This window comes from Haliaeetus albicilla, chromosome 5, assembly GCF_947461875.1.
Source record: "Haliaeetus albicilla chromosome 5, bHalAlb1.1, whole genome shotgun sequence".
NCBI classification, from domain to species: Eukaryota; Metazoa; Chordata; class Aves; order Accipitriformes; family Accipitridae; genus Haliaeetus; species Haliaeetus albicilla.
In genome coordinates this window covers 35,742,743-35,766,159 of record NC_091487.1, presented here as the reverse complement: position 1 = coordinate 35,766,159, position 23,417 = coordinate 35,742,743, and the positions used below count along the sequence as shown (strand labels likewise).

General features: G+C 36.8%; 1 protein-coding gene across 4 annotated transcripts in view; it reads left to right on the top strand.

Annotated features, from left to right (window-relative positions):
• Positions 1–784: 784 nt before the first annotated feature.
• Positions 785–23,417, top strand: part of FMN1 (formin 1) — a 209,578-nt gene continuing 186,945 nt past the window's right edge. For 2 of the 4 annotated variants that reach the window (XM_069784110.1, XM_069784107.1), the window contains exons 1-2: positions 785–1,351; positions 17,539–19,555. In XM_069784110.1, coding sequence (XP_069640211.1) covers positions 17,644–19,555 — 1,912 coding nt within the window. In that variant the 5' untranslated portion in view covers positions 785–1,351; positions 17,539–17,643. The remainder of the gene's footprint in view (positions 1,352–17,538; positions 19,556–23,417) is intronic. The other 2 variants (XM_069784109.1, XM_069784111.1) reach the window with 2 other exon arrangements.

Sequence of the window (23,417 nt, the reverse complement as noted above, 5' to 3'; positions counted from 1 at the left end):
GAGTGGCCTAAAGTGATAGGAATCTGACGATCCCCAGTGTTTCAAGTAGAGCTGGATGATTTCTGTTTAAGTAAGATCACATTTGTTTATGAAAAATCTGCACAGTGAGCTAATAAAGAATTTCATAAACATACCACATACTAATGAAGCTCAGCAGAACCAAATGTGACATTTTCAGAGGGCTGTAAGTTACAGTGAGAAGAGGGATTTCATTGCAATGTTGCAATATTGAGAAGGGTCTTAAATGCCAATGGGAATCACAAGACCATTTCTTTCTCCCAATTGTGTCTGTTATGAGAAATATTTTAACCTGAACTCTGTTAGTTCTGAATTGTCTCTACTATTTTTGCCTAAGCAAGTTGTTCCAAACGCCTTTTGCTTCCTTTATGGTGCCTTCCAGAATGGAGTACTTCCAGTGAAGAGTAGCAGGAAGATTACTTGTAGAAAAACAACCTTCACGCCAATAAACTAGGCCCTTTTCTTGCTCCATCTAAAAGTCTGTCCCTTGAAATAGCTAGGTATTTTATGAGGTAGTTTGGGAAGCCAGCTCGTATTGTGATTTACCTCTTCAAGCAGCGTTAGGAATAGAGGGTAGGATTCCTTCTCCTCTGATGTTGCAGTGGGGAGTTACGTCCGGTTTGCTTAAGGGCCATATTGGAATCACGGCAGTAAAGCGGTAGCTACGTGATTGGCAGTGATGCTCTTCCAGGAGGAGGACAGATCTGATGGATTACGCAAAGACAGTTTATGACAAAAATAAGCAGGCTGAAGCCTCGATGTGCTAGCTCCCCGGAAAGCCACACTTTGCTGGAGCATCTGTTTTCCGACACAGCCCGCGGCAAGAGTAAGTGGCGCAGCGGCAGCCCTTCCAGAGAGCCAGAAGGTACCTCCAGCCCACCGGCACCCGGCCGGAGAGGTGCGGGCGCAGGAGGACCACCCCGCCCGCACGTAACCTCAGCCGGCCGGCGGCGGGGCCGCGGGTGGTGGGGGCTCCGCCGCCCCCCCCTGCCGCCCGCCGCCTCCCCCTGCCCCCCGCCTTCGAGGCCGGGGGGCCGGCTCCGCCGGCGCGGGGCAGCTGCGCAGCCCGAGGATTGGTCACTTGCCCTGTCAGTCCTTTCGCGTCGCCTCCCCCGCCGGGAGGGACTGGCGAGGCGCGCGCACGGCGGGGGGCTCCGGCGCTGGGAATGAGGCGAGAGGCGGCGGCGCCGGCGGCGGTCACCCAGGGGAGGGGGCGGAGGCGGCAGCGGCGGCGGCCGGGAATAGCACGGGGCAGCTGCAGTGGTCCTGTGTCCTCCCCTGCACCTGAAACAGCAGCAGGAGCATCTGAAGCCAGGGCTCCGCTTCTCGCAAGGTAATACCCTTTCGTTTGCTTGTCTGCCGCTCTGCCCATCTGCTCAGTTCCCTGAAGTGGCTTCTGTCGCAATCGAATGGATTAAAAAACAAAACCACTAACGCACGACTGCAGAGAAGGGATCTGTTAGTCCTCGTTAGCATCTTGTCTGCTCGCTCGCAGTTTATTTATAAATAGCTTCTGCGGGATCACAAAAGCTGGGATTCTCTTAGTTTCTCTTGCAGTCCTACGAAAGTCCGTACCTTTCCTCCCTCCCCCTTTCCTGTCAGCGCTCTTAATGCAGGCTCTTACTGGATTACTTCCCCCCTGCCCCAAAATGACTCTTAAACCTGAATGCTCTTTTTTTTCTAGTCTAATGTATGGGATAGGTACAGTGAAGTGGGGAATGCAGATTGTTATAATTCTGTAGCATTGGATGGATGCAAATATCTTCCTGCGCTCAGGAGGGCAGATGAGTGGAAAACACGTGATTAATATTTACAGCGTTTGGACAATCTGTTACTCTATATGGTAAAGCTTATGGGAGTCACCATTTGCAGATGAGGCTACTGAACTGTTACCCTGAGTTAGAACGCATTTGTGTAGTGACATTTGCAAATATCTTTTACATGTAGGAAAACGACATGTACTGACATTCTGGAGAAACCCTTCTCTTGCTGTCTTGCACAGTCTCCTTTCTTCAGCTGCAATATTAAACCACAATATGATACAACTGACAGAGAGTTGGTCTAGGAACTGTATATACTTAGTCCTTCTGGCTCTCCCACTGTTTTGTCTTGTGATACTTGTTTTCCCAAGAGTGTAGCAGGAATTGTTATGGGTCCTTACTTTCTTGGAGCTTCACAGAAAAGTAATCAATATTAAAAAACCACTGAGAAATTATAGAGAAGTTTTGATTATGTTCCTAATTTTGGTTATTTATTTCCATCCATCCTTTGAATTGTTCATGATGGTTTAGTGATCGTTTTACTTGTAGAAATGTCTTGTGCAAGTGTTACCATTAAACCATTATGTACACATTTAAAGACATTTCTACAAATGTACCAGTAGTATTACTATGAAGTTCAGGTAAATCACTTACACATAATGTTCTGAAACTTTCACCTTTCAGGTAGCTTGGCCTGTGCTTGCAGGTGAATTGGCTTGTTTTGGTAAGTTTCAGCAGAAACAGTTCAACTTTGAACTAAATGGGGAGTGGAAGAGAGAAAGAAGAAATGCTCCTTGTATTACAAAAAAAAAGAAACTGTCAACCCATAACATCATTAACTTAATTTGAAGGACTGTAGACAGAATGTCTAGGGATAGAAGAGTTGCAGTTTGTAATGAAATCAAGCCATCTTGTGAAGTGTCTTTTTAACAATGGAAATTAGTTTTGACTCAAGTGCAGCCTATCTCATTAAAAGTCAAGTGCCATGAACATGCATGTTCCCTTCTGTTTTTTTATAGATGCATGTGTAAGGTATACAGCTACTTGAGCATAGGTGACTTAATCATGTAGTAAATAGAGAACAACAGCTGAATGTTTCCCTAATATTTTGCAACTTGTTAGGATAAGACTGAAGTAGAGGCATGGGTAAAAGTATATAATCTCTGTAGAGGTTTTCTTACATAGACAGGAAATTTGAAATTTTCCGTTGAATTCCTGTTTTCGGTTTTTCATATCTGTAGAGTGTACAGATCCATCCATTAATCCTTGTTCACTTAATTTAAAATAAGCTGTTAATACTTTTCAAAGAAGAAAATAATGTGTTACGAGAAGATGACAACAGATGGAGAAAATCTCACTCTGAGAAAGCTCAGCGACTAGAAACTGAAGACCTTTTCCTTTTGTGGAAGCTATAGGCAAATATCAAATAGAAAATTGAGAAACAACTGCTTTTCAAAATAAATGCCAAGGTAATGAATGTCAACTTTATACTGACATTTGTCAGGATATAAAAATATGGTAAAGAGACAGTTCTTTCTGGGATACGAAGAACTATTGTTTGGGGGGGGTGGGTGTGTTTGGTTGGTTGGGTTTTTTTAACTAGGAAAAGACTAATATCCCACTTTTTATCTGGCAGAAAAAAAAAGATAATTGTTCCACTTTCTTTAAGAACAACTCTTGATGATTTGTATATGTAAAGAAGCATGTAATCTTGGGCCTTTACAATATCATTTAACAGGGTGATCATTTCTGAAGCTTTGATCCTGCTTTAACTTGCACACATAAAATGTTTGAAAGTGGAACCGAAAGTAGCCTTTGTAAATGACCTCAAATGATACTCTCTGGAGAGTGGTCAAGAGTAGGAAAAGGAAAGCAAGAACAATCATAGAGGTCTTCATTAAGGCTCCAGGGTGGGATGGCTTTCTGCTCTTTACTATAGTATTCAAGAACTGAATGAGAAAAAAATATCCATGTGTTTCTGTTTTCAAAAATCAGTTTGCATCCTTTTCTCCACCCAGTCTTCCTGGCATCTGAGAACATTTGTCAGCTTTTAATTTTGCTTTAGCTATTTTAGCATGAAATAAATTCTTCTTCTAGCTTTGATCTTGTATGACTTTTAAAATATATAATCTGAATGTATATTCCATTAGCTTTTAGGTATCATGAAGAGCACCAAAAAGGCAGGAAACTGTCCATCATGGAGTGATCAAATAGATATAACTCAATGGAATCTGAACCTTAACTGAGTATAAATTGTTTCTACCACTTAAGCATGTTTTATATATTTATACATGATTCCTTTATGTCCAACCCCTCTTTTCATGATTAATAATCATATCTCAGTGCTGCTGTTGCTAGTTGTGATCACCCATGTTTATTTGAACATACTTGGAGACAGTGGGAGCAAAGACTGCATTAATATTTTAATGACCAAGCACAATAAGTCAGTCCTTGTGATTTTTGTTGATTTTTTGATCTGATTGTATGCCTAATGATCTGTTTAGTTCAACTTTCCTCTGTGACAGGGGAGCCTGTAGAGCCTAGAGCTGCCTCCAATGGGGAATCTGAGGGAGGTTTTTTTTCTTTTTGCCATGAACGTTTAAAGCCTTATGCAATTTCTTAATGTCTTTCCAGATTAACGTTTGTGGTTTTGCTTCCCTGTAAGTGTTGCCAGAGTAGAGATACAGTATGTATAGCAAGTGTCAGCACTTCTCCCCGAGAACAGGGAAAGAAAGCGCACAAAATGGGCTGCATGAATTCTTATCCAAATAACCATCTCCTAGTTATGCAGATACTGCCGTTTCTTTCCTTTCCATGGAAGGTTGAACCTCTAATCATTAGTTTGGACGTTCAGCTTGTTTTTAAATCCAGTCCTATGTGGTGATAATAGAGGGCTTAGTATGTCCACAAGATTATGTATATTTTGTTGAGGTGGGCCCTTAGAAAATTACATAAGACCTGTAAATTCTTCATATTTAATTGCTTCCATCCTCCATTTCAAGAGTCATTAAATCTTCTAAATTATTTTAAATGGTATTACTGAAATCTTGAAGTAAAATTGGTATTTATTAAGTAAAGATTTAAGTTGACATTTTTCTCAAAGCCATTCTTTTTATACTGCTGTATTTTAAGCTTATTACACTGAAATACTTTGTCTTCATGTTTTAATCTTCTTGCTTTTTCCTGTGAGGGTTGTCTTGTTGCTAAAGTTAGAATCCCCTTGGGGGATCTATGCAACCTGTTTAATCTTAAAACTATTTGAGTTTTATAAATATTTTTAAACATTATTATTGGTAGAATTGCATTTGCCTGTTGACGGACTTGCTGAATTTAATAAAAATTCCATGTACGGTTTTCCATGATAGGGCACAGACCAAGAAAATCACAATGACATACAAGCAATTAACCAGTTTCAAGATTTTTCTCAATGTTAATTGGTTTGCACTTAGGACAGATAAAACAGACTAAATGTTATATATATAAAAACCAATATTAATATACTTGTTTGTTTAACAGGTCTTTGGAAAATCTATAATCTCTCCTCTCAGTTGGATAGCAATTGGGTTTATAATTATTTGTTAATTGTAGTCATATGTCAAAACTGTTTAAGTATTATGTATGAAATGCTGCTGCCAAAAAGTTGCACTGAAGAAAACGAATGCAAATGTAGTTCTCTGCTTTAACACTTCCTTCCTTGAAGTGTTGATATGATCATCACAAGTCTTTAAATCCCATTTCATCCAGTACATCCAAGGTTTTTAAAACTTGAATGATAAATATAATTTTTGGAGCAACCCAGAATTCCTTAAGGCTAAAGCAATTCCAAGATCACTAAAGTTTAGGAAGGGGGAAAAGTTAAAAAACTTTCTGAGCATATTCTCAAAATTTGCATAAGTAAAAAAAAAATTTTAAAATATGCGTAGTTAAAAATAGGTTTGTTAACTTGTCAAATACGTTATTTCGGAAAACTTTTCTTGATTCCTAAGAACTTAATGTGGGACAGCATCTTTGACCTTTCGTTGGAGAAAGATATATTCAAAGCTTACTGGATTTTATGGACAGGTTCTTCTGAAGGTATAAAATGTTGTTATGAGAGGGTTTTTAAATTGCTGAGATTATTCTTTTAAATTCCATTTCTCTTCTGTCTTTACTAGTGAAGCTTCCTTAGCATTTACACCTCCTTTTGCAGTTGGTCCAAACTTTTTGCAGCTGGAATTACTTTCCTTGCTCATGAAATAGCTCAAAGATTTGCTATAGCATAGCCTTTTAGTTTCCTTCTCCTTTGCTTTCCCTAAACACTGTATTGGGTTTAAAGTTCAGAATAAATGGGTATGCCAGATGTGTCTCTGAAAGTGATGTTTGGTGAAGGACCTTTGATCTGAAAGCCTGTGTACTAAATGCTTCATTTAAATATTGCCATGACACTAACAAGCATGGACATACAATAATTAAATAAATAAAAAAATCTGATGTCTTGGTTTAGTGAAACTAAAGATGCTAAACAGTACAATACAGAACAAGATGCAGCTCTTGCCTGAAGATTTTGCTGTCTGGACAGGCAAAATTAAAGCTTTTGGACAAAGATTGACAAGAAAATAATTCTTTTATTAAAAAAATATTTATTTAATTCATGGTTTTTTTCTGTAGAATTATCCTGTACTTGCTGCCAGAAATGGAAACAAGCTACTGTGTATCCTGTGAAACTTACACATTGATAAAGTGTTAAATAAAAAATGTTTTATTTTATGGGGGATTATTTATCTAGGTTAAAACTGGGAAGAAGTCATATGTGCAGTTTATGACCCAACTCTAAAATGTACAAATATGATCTTGAAAGTTTATATTATTTTGTTCACTATCAATGCAAATTTTTTTTTTGTTTTACTTTTCCTGATAATACAGTATGTTTCTGTTGAAATATGTAAAGATTACATTTTAGACATGTGAATAGAGGTCTGTACAAGCTGTTTTGGTCTACTATGGCTTTTCTTTTGTTTGTTACTTGAAAATCAGCTTACTGTTATCTAGTACAGCTTTTCATTAAGACCTCAGTATGCTGAGGCAAAAGATCTTTCTTCTTGCCTGTAATTTTTACATCACTATATGAGTTCAGCTGAATATTAGCCACATGGCCCTGTACACATCCAGGAATAGTTTTCAATTTTAAGTTTTAAGATTTTATTGTGAGTATTCATGTTAGGTACAGAAAGTTGGGGGGGGGTATTTGTTTGAATAAGGTACATGTATTGAATTAAAGCATAATTAATAAGCACAGAATACCATGTAATGCTGTTGCTGAGGAATAAACCCTGTCTTTATTTTAAGGTAGATGAAATAATTCTAAAATTAATTTTAATTTCCAGATTCGGCAAAATACTCTTTTCTTACCAGCAAGGAGAGTTTGGGTTATTGTTTGTTTGCTTTTTTATAAGTATCATTTGAATCCCTTTGAATCGTAACAGTTTGTGCATGTATCCTCTAGATATGGTGAGAGCCTAAGTCAAGTTGCTATGATAATATTATTCCTGCTACCTTAGCCCTTCTGAATTTTGGATAGATATACTCAGTGGATTTTAATTTTCCTTACATGGTAAGAAATGAAGAAAACATGGTCTGGAGTATGGTGAAGATGTCTTTGGTCTTTGTTGAGGAAGGTAGAAATTAACTGTTGTTGCCAGGTTGGACTGGCAGACCTAGGCCAGGAGGGCAGCCTCATTCTCTGAAGCACTGTAATACCTATTAGCTCCAAGAGTTTTCCTTTAGAAGAGATCTGAGGGTCAGTGTTGGTGCTTGAAACAAAGTGTGGCTGTTTTTTCATGTATCCTGCAAAATGGAGCTTCTTCCTGTTTCACCTGGCACGTAAAATAAACTTGTTTTTCTGATATTCAATTTAAAAAAAAAAGCAACAGTGATTGCTACCATCTATATTGAAGTTATTCAGGCATTTTTCATTATAAGACTCTCTTTTCAGTTATAACTTTGTGACACTTTAATTATTTCAGCTGCAATTCTCCATGCCAAATGTTGCCTCCTGAAATTATTTTCCTTAGGAAAACCTCGGTCAAAAAACAAGGCAGTTGTTTTTGCAAGTAAAGCTGGAGGAGTGGGACAAGAAATGACAAATATAATTTTGATCATGTTATAATCTATTAAACCCATTTAATATATTTAAATGCTATAAGAGTTGCTGTTGCCATCACTTGGAAAAAATAAGGCTATGAATCTTGGGAATGACATTTTGCTTAAAATCCTATATGCTGAATGTATCTTTATCTGGAATGCAGTGTTTTTAGTGATAACTTCCCTTGCAGTTTGCCTCTTCAGCAGTCAGAAAACTCTGTTCCAGTCCAAAAAAACCTGGAAGCAAGATGATTGACTCATCTATTCTCTTCGTTCTTTCCCTGCTAAGTGCCCAGGAGCAAGGTGGAGAATATAAAAACCTGACTGAAGTGCAGAGGGATTTTGTTTGTTTAAATGCTGTACTTCTTGAAATATTCTGTTTCAAACAGACTGTTACTGTGTTAAGAGTGAATTCTTCAGGATATGCGTATAGATTTCCTTTGCTCTTTCTCTCCTTTAATGTCTGCTGGTTTACTACTTATTACATTAAAAGCTATTTATAGTTTTAATATCCATTGCAGATTTTTTTATTAGCAGCCTCTTAAACAGTCAAATGGGAGAGTTCGTGATGGAAATCTCATTTGGTAACTTGTTGCAAATAAGTCAGCCTTCTCAAACAGATTTTGGACCAGTATGTCCTGTGGTGTGGTTGAACTCTGCCAGCACAGTTTCAGTAGTAATGAGGACATGTTGTGTGTCATCTTTTTTCTTTTTTTAACTTGCTGACGCAGTTGTGTCAGAAAAAACAGCATATTGCTTTGCTAAATTGAAGTAGGCTACAGATGGATGAGAACTTTCATGTCAGTCTCTTTTGTGGGGAGAGGTCTCATTGCTTTCTGTAAATAAAATTGCAAAAGGTGTATTAGCACAGATAAAATATTAACAGAAAAAAACACCCACTTGTACAAATTGTTTTGTGTATTTCCAAATTATGGCAGGTTATATTCAGAAAGTACTGTGGGTAGAAGAAACAAACATACTGCTTGCTGTCAGAATTTCCATTAGCATCTGCCTGTGCTTCCAATGTAAATCCTTTTCAGTTTGCTTAGTCATAATACTGTTTTCTTCTCCAAGAATCAACTCATACCCTAACTAAGCTCTTTAAAAGCAGAATTGTCTTTCTTGAATTACTAATAGTTCCATGCAGTTATTTCCTTCTTTGTGCTCCAAGTTCAAAACTAGGCCTGACAGGAAATTATTTTCTTTTGAAAGTTATTTATGAAAGAAATGATACATTAGATTTCTTGCTCAACCTGCAGTATAATAATAAAAACTCTTATCTAGATTTTTAAAAACTAGAAATTTTAAGTATCACATTATTTCTTTCTCTCCGTTACTCTTTTTACTGTAAAAGCCAGGAGTGTCACCAAGGATTTTAATTTATTTATTTATTATTTATTTTCCATCTGTATAATTTTTGTCTAGTGTTGAAAAATACAATGGCAAAACCATAATTCAGTAGAATTCTATAATACTTTAAAGTTGGGAATATTTGGAACAATTAGAATGTAGGAACAGCCTGGAGAGCTTTTTTTTATATAATTTTTTACTTAGCTATGTCAGAAAATGGGTTTGAGGAGTTAGGGGAATAATCTTGTAACATTTTACATATATCAGGTTTCTAGATATGTTCCATGCTTCTCTTTTTTTGTTCTTTTTCCTTATTCCTGTGCTCTCTTCTGTAATAATGCATTAACAAGCAAAATTCAGTTCAAGTCATTGACCGTCTTAATATTTCTGTGAAATTGTAATGTTCTGTTTCAACTGTAACCATCAGCAGAAAATAGTATTTTAAGAGAGATTTCTGTTACGTGATCTTCATTCCAGCATCATTGTTAAAATGTATATCACCTCTTAGATAAAATATAGATATTATAAAGACTATAATTATCACACATTTCAAGATAATGGCTCTCCATAATCTTGTGTATAGCTTCTTCTTTTGTTAATAAACAGTAATGAGTTGTTGCTCATAGAATGTGAAGAGAGTGATAAAAATCATTTTATTAACAAAATTGTGAAAACCCCAATACGTTTTAATGGCATAGAGGTCATGGGCAAAGAGTTGGGATATTATTTGTGTGTTATGGTAAGAGATTTCAGTGAGATACTTAGTCTAATTGGAAGACAGGTAAAACATTCTGTAAATTCTGAGGTGTACTAGGTGACAAAATTTAATAGCAAATATAAACGTGCATGTTATCTGGAGATTATATTTCATTTCCATATGTGTTCCATCTATTCTCATCCTTATTATGGTGGTTGTAATAGAGAAAGTGTTCTTCTGTGAGATCGTTACCCTACATCTATTTCTTTGATTCCTGTTGTGTAGACCATTTCTGCTGCTATCAGGTGATTTACCAAGGCTGTCTTGTGACCTCAGACAGCCTTGTGAGAAACCAGAAGCATTTGGGCTTGGTTCTTCTTCACATATACTGCTTTTATGAGGAAGTAGTGGAGTGAAAATGAGACTTTGTAGTAGCAGAGCTTAAATGTCCTGGTCTGGTCGTATGTTGATGTTGTACCTTGGAAATCAATAAGAAACCATGAATGTGGTTTGATTAGTGGGTGATTAAGCGGATAGTTTACCTCTTTATGGATTAAGTTTCGTTGTTTCAAACACTATATAAACTGCCTAGTCCATCTGTACCATGCTAGTGGCCATTTAAGTATACCTTGGAACGTGTATTTGGCTCTAATGCATCAGGAGTGCCAGGTAACCTAGAGTTTCTATTAGTGTTGCAAGAGCACCATTAGTTCATCTAATTAGCTGTAGCTTGTTAACACTTTGTGAATCAAAAGATTCTGCCTAATATAATTTCCTACAGATCTGAAATGAAGTCTTGTATTTGCATACCTTTTAATTGTAAGCAATGGGAAAGTTCCATACAAAACATTAAAATCTGTCTTTCCTGCTTACAGTCAAGGCTGAGCTAGCAGAACGAAGTTCTTCATGCTGGTCCTGCCTAAGCTAACACATGTTGCTACAGAAGCATTAGTCTCTTAAAGCTATATTGGCTCGTTTTTGTGACTGTTGGAAGAAAGATGGGAGAATTACTTGGCACAGTATTTTGCTGGAAGTAGGTACAGAGATTGATATGGTAACATATATTCTTTTAAATTAGTTTCTGTTTTGGGGATCTGGAATTTTTTCAATTTGCAGAAAGATAGGCATGCTAGAAGAGCACTTACAGGAGGGTTCAACCACATATTTGTGTCTTCAGAAATCTTTGATTAACTTCTGGCATTTAAAGATTGAAGGGCTGTTTTCCTCACTCTACTGCCCATTTCAAAATCTCCTTCCCTCCTTATTTTTCTGTATTCTCCTTTGAGTTTCTATGTTCTGTCATTCCGTCTTTCAAATTCAAAAGCATATAGGAAAGGAGTCAGCATTAAAACAGGGATTTTAAGGAGTATATATAATTTAATTTTTTTAGTTTATAGCAGTTGATTTTAAATAGGGGTTGCAACACAAAGTATCAGGAGAAACTTTTTTGGGAAGCATAGTGCTGGAAACCTTTTTTTTTCTTTTTTAGGATCATGTATCTACTGTAAAATGGAAGCTACTAACACAGGGGCATGTCAGAATTTTTATTGAAGGAATACTATGGAGAGCTAAGCTGTTGTATAAGCAACCATTATTAAGAAATGCACTGAACAGGAACAATCAGTTTCAAGGATATCATTGACTTTATATACATCTCATTCTGAAGTCTTTGAAAATACAGGTTTCTAAAGATACCTTTATGATATTTATTACCCTTTAAGATATCCTTTTTAAATTTTTGGTTGAAAGGCTTGTATAGCTTCTCCCCACCATGTGGCTTTTGGAAGGGATCCCTAACAAGTTAGTGCAGATGGGTGGAACTGGTTGGAACTAAAACTATGTGGTTGTAATAGGGAAAAACATAATTTATGTCTGGCATTTAACTTAGATAAATTATATTGGAGGTCACTTGGCTCAAATCATAGGAGCAAAAATCTGCATAAGGGGACTTTCTCAGTAAGAGTACAACTGAAATGTCAGGAATTGTGATGTTTTGTAGTGAAGAAGGTCACTGTTTAAAAAATATTTTTATCACTTCAGAAACTACACTATTAGTGATGTTAGTAATTTCCATATAATTCTAGTTTTGCATTCTAGGTTTTTTTTAAACAATTTTTGAGACCAGGAGGTGTGAGTAATATATGTATTTTATGTTTGTTTCCCAACCTGACTAGTCAAATGTAATATAAATTTTAAGTATAAATGGTGAGCATTAGTTCTAAACCCCAAAGTATCATCATTGCTTTTTTTTCATCTCCTGTGCACTAAAAAGGCAATATGCTCACTTACAGCTGTTTCAAATGAGACAGTGGTGTATAAAGGACCAGGAACAAGTACAGGGCAGTTGGTTTCTGAGAATGTATTTGTTTCTAGTGAGGCATCATCATATTATTCGGTCTATCCAGAAACTTTAAAAAACAATTTTAATTCACTTTATATGCCATGTGTAGATTATCTTTTTGTTAAGTTATGGTTTTAGATTTCAGGATGTTTAGATTTCTTTATCTTCACATCACAAAGATAGTGTATTCAGAGAGCTAGGTTTCAGATTACTTTGTTTCATGGACTTGGTCCTGTGTTGGAGTAATTTGAACAGTATGACATAGTCAAAGATTATAAAAGATCCAAGGTGTTTTAACATGCTTTTCTGGTTATTTCCATTTTATTTATCTATTTGTTTGTATAGTTATTACATCTTGCATTTATGTTTAAGGTTTGTTTTTGGTATACAGAGCTCTGCATTGTGGATTAACTTAATGACTTCCAACTTTATGTTCTGTGTTATCCCTTTATGTTTCATCTGAATTTGTTGGCAAGACTCTAACATGCTTTAATACTTTCCTTGTGCCATTGCATGAGATCTGAAATTTAATAAAGTGGTTCTCTGTCTGGCATACACTCTGTTTATTACTCCTTAACAACTCTTTGTTAGTGTAGTTCAGTACTTGTGAAGTTGAGAAGAGCAGTATTTTAAACTACCATTGCTAATGGTATGCAGTATTGTTCAAACTATTACACAAATAATTAAATACTCTGATTTTTATTTTCTTGTTGCAATCCAGTAAATACAATGTAGACTTATGGTTGGAAAGTTCTTGTTACAAAAATGTTTTATTTATGTCTAAGCTGCTGCAAGGAGCTGTAACGTTTTGTCTTTGCAAAGAGATAACTTTTTATCTTTCTAACTATAACATTTTTAAGTCAAATCATTGTTTGAAAGAACCTCAGAGAAACATGAGAGTTTAAGCAACAGAACAGTATGATGGAGTTTGTTTCTATTAAACAAGTTGTGCTCAGTAAACAAGTATTATTAAGTTTCATTTCAGTTTCTTCTTGCTTGTGATGTGGATCTTTCTTCTGTCCATGTTTTTACTACCTTTCCTCTACCATGCTTTTTCTGTTTTGGTGTGTTAATTAGCTACATAACATAGCACAGAAAGTTAGCCATAGCATACTCAGGAACAGATTGCCACCTCATAACAATCACATATTGGGGAGAGCTGGGAAAGTAAGGAGTTCCAATTCTTGCTTACTTAAAGATCAGGGAAGGGACTAAGGCCATCTGTCATGCTGAGCAGTGAATGATGTGTCCTGCTAGAGAGAAGGAACTGCAGCAATGGAGACGTGGCTTTCTAAGAGCACATTTTGAACAGCAAAATGGATAGATGTGTTGGCCCTAGACTTTGAGGAGCACTAAATCTATGACATGTTTTGTTGTTGTTAAACTGGAAAAAAAAATCCAGCAGCAGAGCAAGTTTGCTTCTCAGCTGCCTATTTAACAATTTCAGTTGTTCTTTCTGGTTTTCAGCTAGCTATCTCTGAGTAGCTGTTTTTCTTCTTCAACTAGTATTCAAGTTGTGAGAACAGTACTGCTCTGCTACCATGCATTTGAAAGCTGCATGAGAGAAACAGCAATGATGCTGAAGATTGCTTTCATTGCTCCACACTATACGTTCTGTAGTTAAAATTTTAAGTCTTCTTGGATTACTGTGTGTTTTACTTAAGCTGTAAACTTTGCCTGAATGTGGCTTTAATTTACAAAAATTCACTCCCTGTAGTAAGGTTTGCAAATGGAAGTAGGATTATAAACAGATTGCAAGGTGAACAGAAAAGTTGGGGAACTAGTGTAATTAAGTTTGAAAGTCTTTAACCAGTTTCCTTCCTTAACATAAATCTCCCGATAGTTTCTTATAATGCTTCTCATTATAGATCAGAGAGTTCACTTCTTTCTTTGTTTTCTGAGGGAAGATTATAAAAAGGCGGGATAAGGTGCTGAAGGCACTGAAGAGAAAAAGGTTTTCTTAGTAAAGAATGAATCTATTAATACAAATAAGCTTCAAAATACTGCTATACAATGCAGCAGTGCATGGTATCACAGTATGTTTAAAATCAGTGAAGACTTTGATACAGAATATTTTGTTGGCCTAATAGTAACAAAGTGTCCTTTCAGCAATTGCTATTCTTACTGTTACTGGTCTTCTCTAAAACTCACTTTTAATATGATTTAATTTCAAAGTATGTGTAAATTTTTTCATCATAAGGAGGGGATTTGCGTTCTATTAAAGGTGATTCTACTTTTTAATGTGTTAATATGTGTGCATCAAACCCAATGTTTAGTTTGGTGCAACTAAGAAGAGACCTAATAGATGTAGCCTTTAAAACAGGTCTAAGCTAGCATAAAAGGTTGTTGTCAAAGATGGTAAGATTAAAAAATAATCTTCAATAGATTTATTTGTTTCTAACTGAAAAACAGCTTTTAGTTGCAGTATGGTTTAAGGGAGAGCTGTAGGTCTCATTTCAGTAATGATTCAGAGCTAAGATTAGATTAGGGAAGCTGCTTGTGTTTTGGGAGGGGTGTAGTCTAGCAAATTTGGGTGGCAGAGGCAAGGGCTAGATAGTTCTTTCCTTTACACATATATTCTTTTGTCCAGGAAAAAAAAAAAAAAAAAAAAAGCATGCATGTTACCAAGTGTTATGTACACTTCAGAATTGAGCTGAGTTGCACCTGATGATATCATAGATATCATTTGAGGATATTAAATTTGATCATAATGTCTGGGTCTATAGTTTCCGTGATGCTATTTCCTTGTAGTCACTTAATCATATTTCAATGAGAAAATGCCATGCCAGTTGAGGTAAAATAGAGGAACACATGAAATAATTCAGACTAATTTAACACTAAGGTTTTTTCCTAGATAAGACTGTGAAACACACATAATACAGACTGTCTCATTCTGTATATTAAAAAACATTTCCCTTTCTTCCTATTGCTCCTTTCCTTTTATTTTCTAAATCATATGCATTGACAAATACTTTGATGTGATGCATCATCTTCCTTAAGTCAATACTAAGCATAGATTTGATCTCCTTGCGTTATCCATCCTCATTTTAGCTAGGTTTTTCCCAGTTACCTGTTCTTTCTTCTTCCTAGTTTAACAACTGTATGTTGCCAGTGGACCAAAATATGGACTGTGCCATCCATTTCCCTGCCTAGTAACTCCCTTGAAATTCTGTGCCTCTGTAAAGTTCTCCTGTAAGTAAAAACTGACTCAGTGTGCATTAGCTGGGACTGCTGAGTATTCATTTATGGAAACACTCACAAGTTAACTAGCTCATATTTGATGGAGCTCACCATAGTAGATTACTTGAGGGGCAATTTGGTACTATGGCTAAGCTGAAGTTCTGGCAAACTGCTACCATAAGGGGTCTTCCCTACTGCTTGGGCGAAGAGTGAGTAGGTTCAAGATTGCTCCTATGATGAAAAAATGTTCTTTGATGGTTGTTATTTCTGTATGCAGAACCACTCCTGGTTGCATATGCCAGTGATGCACCCTGTGGCTGCACAGTCACTCAGTTCTACATTAGAAAAGTAGCAGGCATGCACAGCTGGGGACAAGGAAGACTAGAAGCGAGGCTGCTTTTTTTGGCAGTACTCGGCCTTGTCCATATTTTGAACTGCAAACTCAGGCAATGAGTTAAAACAAGAATACAAGAAGGAACAGTATGGCATAATTTTCTCAGAAACTCTTATAGGTCTATGAAACAACAAGCCAGTCTTCAACAGAAGTACTGACTAACGGTTTTGCACCTTTCCTATCCCTTCCTATACCTGCATGGGATTCTGAATCATGCCATGTAACTATTGACTGCTGGTGAACAGAATTAAGAAGCTGATCTGGCTCTGATGGAAGATTGTTCTTAATGTTAGTCTCTTTCCTTAGGATCTCTTCTCTGTCTTCAAGGATTATGTGTGGATATTAAGAGTTTTGCTGGGATGAAGAATGATACTACTCAAAGTAAATGGAAAGTTTCAAGCTATTTAAAGAACATTATAAACAGATGCAATGCTTTAACAAAATTTGGATCAAAATCACTGCCATAAATGACTGCTTGCTGGTAGAATAGGATGTTTGGGGTAGATGCTGCTTGCTTCTTAGGGTTTGGATTTGCTAATTTCTTATGATAAGTTATTGGCATCGTTTTATATCTGGCTCCCTGCATAATAAAAACTGATACAATACTTATATATAGAAAAAATATGTAAAATTGAAATGTGTGACATGGTAATGTGACAGCTTCCTTTTGATTATTGTTGCCTGAGGCTAAGTTTGACTGTTTTGAAACGATGGAAATTTCTGCTGTATTTATGCTTTGAAAGTTGAAAACTGAAATTCCTGCATTTTTCAACAAAGAGAAGCCTTGGAGCAAGTGCTCTCCAGCTTTGTGTGCTGATGGATTTGCTGCTGAGCTTTAGGTCTTTCCCTGATGCTTATGCATTTCCTAGTGACTGCAGACTTCTCCACTTTAATTGTAGTAGCAGGGTTCCTTCTGGATAAAAAGCCTATTTAGTGCTCAAAAGGAGTAAACCAACTTCTATCATGATGTATCAAAAGAATGTAAATATATCCAATCTGTAGCAAGAAAACACAATGCAGTGCAAAAGAAAAGGAAATAACAAAGCTCAATAAACCTGCCTGTAGTAGTACAATTACACTATTGCATGTTGAATCAAAATAGATTTATACAGTACCTATATGCTAGCCAAGTAAACGGAACCTTTTTTTTTCTTGCAAGTTTTCTTGATGTCGCAGCAGTTTCACAGACAAATATGAGAGAAAAATGTTCAGCCTTTTTTACTTTTTAAATGTTTTCTTGGTAAATAAAGCAGTGAGAGCTTTATTTGTGGTGGTGTTATGTTGGTGGTTGTGCTGACTGAGTAAAAAGGCAACATATATGCTTGAATGGTTCTTTTGACTAAATGTTCAACAGCAAGTTAACTTTTAACAGAGAGAGGGCAATAGGTTCCAGCATTAAAAAGTAAATTCTGTTTGAAATGAATGTGTTAGTGAATATCTTGTGACCTTATGGAACAGCATTGACTGAGAACCCTGAAGACAGAGGGATGATGTATGAGAGAAGGATTATAACTCTGACTATGAGTGTTAGCAATGTCATCCTTTTTGTGTCAGATTTTTCAAGGTAAAAGATTTGTGTCAGAAAATACTGAGAGAAGATTGTCTTCTGCAGGCTTGTTATTTGTCATATTAAATTTGCCATAATCAAGTTTGACAGGCTTCTCTCTATTTTTTCCAGCAGACAATATTATTGTTGAAGATTAGTCAGATGCCTTCCATCCCTTCCCTGCCTCACATGCTATGTCATGCAAGCTTTGAAACACTTAGCACATAATTTAAATGAATGACTAATTTGGCAAGCATAATGGAAGGCACGCATACTATCCTTCAACTGCACAAACCCATTATGGAGCTTTGTTACGTCAGCTTCTATCTTCCAGAGGGAAAAGTCAGAGGATTTACTTACAAGGGCTGTGTAACTCTGGATAGAACCAGTAAACGTTTCTGTAGCTGCTATCAAGTAAGGGAGAGGTTAGAGATGGAGCTGAGAGAACAGCCATATGAAAACTTTGGAGATATTATTTTCAAGCAAGCTACCACGAAAGACATTCTCATTGAACTGTACAAACTAACTGCTGAAAAGGAAAAACTGTTATCCAGTCTTTCGAGATCACATCATATTGTGGGCCTTAACACAGGGCTTCAGGAGGGAAAGCAGCAGTGTGTTTCTGGAGTCCCAAAACTTAAATGTGATGATTACTCCACTTCTACACATCAACAGGAGTTCTTTCAGGATTTCACAAATAGACACAATTTGAATCACAAAAAAATGAGGAAATATAGAAGGAAAGAGAGCTTTGAGGAGTTCAGACACTGGAAAGGGGGGAAAAAGATACATGAGCAACATCTTTCTTTACTGAGTGCTCAAGACACGCGACTGGAAAATAAGAAGATGCTCCCCACAAGATTTCCTACCAGGAGTTTTCCCAGTTCCTTTTCTGCCTCCAGTTGGCTAACAGTAAAAGGTAAGGATGATTTACCAGTAGACAATAGTATACAGCCAGAAAAGTGGATAGAAGAGGGTTATTTTCTTGAGAGCAACAAAGCTGTGAAACTGGATGCTGACTTACCAAGTTCTAGCTCAAAAGAGAACAATGACAAGGTCGCAGTTGAACTAGTGGATAATGGAGAATGCATTCCTGAAGCTACAAAGGTACAACAGAGTATCACTTCAGCAAAGTCATTTCAGGACAGTCTATCTAACCAACTTGAGACATTAAGTAAATCCACAGCTGCTAAAAGCTTGAAAAGTAGCAAATATACTGAGCTGGTATGCAAGGAGAAACCAGGAATCACAGTTGTTGCTGAAGTACAGGATTCAGAAGCTTGTATTAAAAAACTTGCCAAACCCCCTGCAGAGTCTTTACCTCATTTTCACAGAGATAGAGAAACCATTTCTCCTGTTCTCACAACAGTATTTAACGAGTTTATATCAAGAACTGATGTATACTCTGTAGATGAAGCTGCTGGAGACTCTAAAAATGCTGTGCTGCAGGAAAAGGAGCAAGACGGCTCTGGTTTGCAGTACAAAGCAGAGAGAGTGCATATTACTGATGAGTCATGCAACCTTGTGGGAGCAGTCAATAAAGCTCTTCTGAAAGTTATACGGAGCGACAGTTTAGATGAAGCTGCAGAATGGAAGAGACTGCAACAAATTACAAGAGTAGACAGAAACCTGCCAAGCTCAATATATGAGAAAAGAACCACGGTATCCCGGGGAAGCAAGCATTTATTTTTGAACCTGCCTGTAAATGAAAGTCCTGATATTTCTCAGACAAGTAATAATCTTAAACTGGAAGAGAAAAGGCTGCATTCACCCTCGTTAGTAGCAGTGAGTAATGTTTTTAGTAATTCATATCCGCTATCTAATACACACAAACAAATGTCACCTATTCCTTCTCCGTTATCTTCGAGACTGCCTAGCCCACAGCTGCATCATCGGATCCTCCCGTTACCAACACAGAACACCGAGGATGAGTCTATGTTCAGTGACTATGGCAGTGGGAGGCATGGTGCTATAAACGTCTCTTTCAGTGATTTGGAGCCACAGTTTTATCTGAAGTTTTCTGAACCTGGAGAATTGGGATTTGCCACCAGACAACCAGGCCTACATCAGAATGCAACTGCAGGACATTTTGAAAAGTGCGCTGTACAAGAAAAAGTAACTTCTCAGACACAGCAGAATTTCTGTCCAGGTCAGTCCTATTTCATACATTTTTAAACTAACAGAATTGACCAACCATAAAAGTATTTGGGTGGTTTTTTAATACTAGCCTTTAATAATAGTATGTTTGCAATTAAAGTATTTTTCACTACTTAAGGACTGAGTGAACAGTTGTTGAATTTTTTAAACAAAAGTTATAGCTATATAAGATTACCTTTCAGATGCATTTTTTGTGTCAGCTTATATTCAGTCCTGGTGTTACTGAATGACGTCTTAACCAAAGTTAATTAAATATTTTTCTATAAAATGAAAAAAGTTTACATGCTTATTTTCCTGCTTTTCCTGTGCTGTGTTCTAGTCTGTCAAAATGTGATAATATTTATTATCCAAAATGGTCTTTTTTGGCTTAACTGATAGAATATTGTCTGGGCAAGCTAATTTATATTGCCTTACGTATAGGACTGGTGCTTTGACTATTTAGCTACAAGAGGTTGATGTAAATTCTGTAACAACAAAAGGCTTCTTTTAAAAAGGATTGCATGCAGAAGTGATGTTACAATGTATTTGAGTACAGTGCATGGGTTAATTTATAAATATATACTGTGAATATAAAATTGCATAAATATATGACATACTGAATAGCTATTTTTGTTAGCTAGAACATCAACATCTATACCCTTTAAATGGGAAGGCTGGAAGACCTAATTCTACAGTGGTCTAGGTGTGGCTTAGACTGGTCCCTATGTGTTATAGGGAGGGCTGACAGTGCAAATTGACATGATTTCACTATAAAAAGGGAAGAGGTGCTAATTTGCAGCCTTATCACTTTTCATAGAAAATAGTATAATTTGCTATAGTCTCAGATTAAAAGGGAAACTAAAAAAAAAATGGAAAAAAAACCCATTGATGTCTGTATTTCTTAGTATTTACCTAGACTTGAGTCTTTTGTGTGACACATCTTCCCGCTCCCACCCCTCCTTCCCTTTAAAGTGTGTTTGGGTCTCTTGCCATACCTTCGGCTGAGTCAGCTCACTAAAATGGCACAAGAAAAGTCTCTTTCTCTCTTCCTCTCTTTTTTAGGGGGGGTGGGTGAGGGGTGGCAGAGGGTAATCTGCCATTTCAGTTACCTAAATTGCCTCACAGGGTGGCCCAATGAGTGACTGCCAGAGCTGGTGCAAGATAAGTTACAAGATTCTGCAGTCTAAACCAGGGAGGAAGACATGGGCATAAGGAAAGGGGGTTTCCAAAAGCAGAGGTGTGTAGGGATGTGAAACCATTACCTTAGTCAAAAGGTGTTCAATACTGCCTATAAGGCTTGCATTTATGCCTGCTACTTCTAGAAGTTGCTTTAGTACCACTCAAGACTAAATCAAATTTAGAGTATTGTTTGATGAATTGACAAAGCTGATGCAAACTCTCATTGGCAGCAAAAAAGATGGCTGCTATGCTCTTGTTCTTTCATTCCTTTCTTGGTTCCTGTTGTGCTGTATTGTCCTACCCCTCTCATTATTTCTTGTACTTATTGTACCTTTTGGTGAGCTCACAGAACCAGCAGAAAATGTCACCCCTTTATAAGACTAAAGTAGCACAGCCTATCTTTTTCTCCCCACTTCGCATTAGTATTTTTTTAATTAGTTTGTCATTTAGGATAGTTGGATGTGGAACTGTTGTGCTTTTGCTCTTGTACTAGTTTTGCCTGGGATAAAGTTAATTTTCTTCATAGTAGCTTGTACGCTGCTATGTTTTGGATTCGTGATGAAAACGGTGTTGATAACACACTAATATTCTAGCTTGTGCTGAGCACTGTTTGCACAGCATCAATCCCTTCTCTGTTTCTCACTCTGTCCCCACCACTGAATAGACTGGGGGGTGCACAAGAGGCTGGGAGGGGACACAACCAGGCAGATGACCCAAAGTAACTAAAGAGATATTCCCTGCCATATAATGTCATGCTCAGCAATAAAAGCAGAAAGAGGGGTCTTTAGGCAGGTTAGCCATCTTTTGCTTGGGAACTGGCAGGGCATTGATCTACCCGTGGGAGGCAGTGAGTGATTGCTTTTGCATGACTTGTTTTGTTTTCTTCCCTCTTCCTCCACTTATCCTTCACTTATTAAACAAATTTTGTTTGTTTGTTTGTTTTATCTTGACCCCCAAGTTTTCTTATTTTTATTTTTCCTTTCCTGTTCTCCCTGTCACACTTGGAGGGGGGGGGGAAGTGAGTGAGTGACTGTGTGGTGCTTATCCGCCCACTGGGGTTAACCCACAACAGCTATATAAGAAACAAAATAAAACGCATACACACAAATAGCATCTGTTGGCTGAAAATCCTGGCTATTTAGCAGAAACATCTTTGTGGAGAGAACAAAGTGCAGACAAAACAAGACCTTAGTTCTTGTTTACATTTACCTTGCAACATTAATACAGATAGAAAATATCACTGCAACTTTCTGAAAGATGTAATACTATTCTGTTTGAATTTGGTTTTTTTTTTCCATTTTCATGTATGATTGCATGCCAGCATTATTAGTGGTGTGTCAGAAAATCTGTAACTTTAAAGAGAAGTTTCCTACTTTGTCGGCATATCCAACACTGTAGGTATGTCTCTGGATCTGGGATAAGATGACTTTCCATTTTGTTCTGAACCAGGGGTGGAATCATTGACAGAGCATTGGGAGTACCAGTCTTCTGTAAATTGGCATAAGTAATAACTAACAGAGTATAGTGCAGTGGGGCAAATGATGTATCTCCAAATTTAGGCAACATAAGTGATGTTAAGATTTTCAGCTGTAAATTTTCAGTCCTGGTTTGGTCCTTATCAGATTCCTCCCATGTGTGAAAAGCAAAATTCAAGACTATTGTTCAGATTTGTCTTTAATGAGGTGTTATTGTGAAATTGTTTCTTTCAAATCTAGTCTGTTATTAAACTGTGTGAGTATCTGCAATGAATCTAAGAATTACGGAGAATTTTAGTTTACTATTTTATCAGTCACATTGGTTGAAGGATTTATTTCATGTAAAAAATTATGGTCTTATGAATGGCTTTTCAAAGTTATATTACTGTTACAGTTTGCACTACTTCATACTGCGAAACATTTGGAGCTTTTTATTGCCTGTGTAACTTTGTATTTGGAAAATTTCATTAATGGGTTAAAATATTTCAATTTATTAGTTTAAATAATAACTTGGACTCATCATACAGCTCTACACATAATTTTAATTCTCCTTTCTGCTTGTTTTAAATCATGATTCTTCACTCTGTACTTCCACTTTTTCTGCAATTTCAGTTTCTTTACAGCAAATAATTATGGCACAAATCTCATAGTTTCATTACACAAAATTCTATCAGTAACTCACTTGAAAGTAGAGTTTTCTGGATCTTCCGATTGAAGTGCAACTGCTGGCCATGGGAACAGGCCACAGTTTTTATCTTAGCAAGTTAATACTTAACTGGGAAGAATTTGTAGTTTAACAATAATTATTTAGCAATTTTCTCTGTAAGTAGGACTGGGAATTAACATTACTATATTTGCAGGTAATACTTCCATTTGAATTATCAAAATTCTAAGTAAAAGCTTTAGAATAAATTAAGACTTTCAAGAAGTGAACTGTTCAGCTTCAAACAGCAAAAACAGAAGTACAAACACACACTTCTCATAAAAAGACATTTATTAAGTCCTCAGAAACTTACTTCCTGCATTTCTGTAGGAAGTTCTTTCTACTCTAACATAAAATACATTATGCTTTTATAGCCCTGGAGGAGCCAAGCTTGCTTTTGAAATGATCCTCAGTATATCTGAATACCTGTCTTGAGGAAGGATTTTCTGAGACCTTTTAGTTCCTGACTGTGATTCTCTCTCAAGTTGTTGACAGTAGCAGAAAAAAATAGGGAGAAA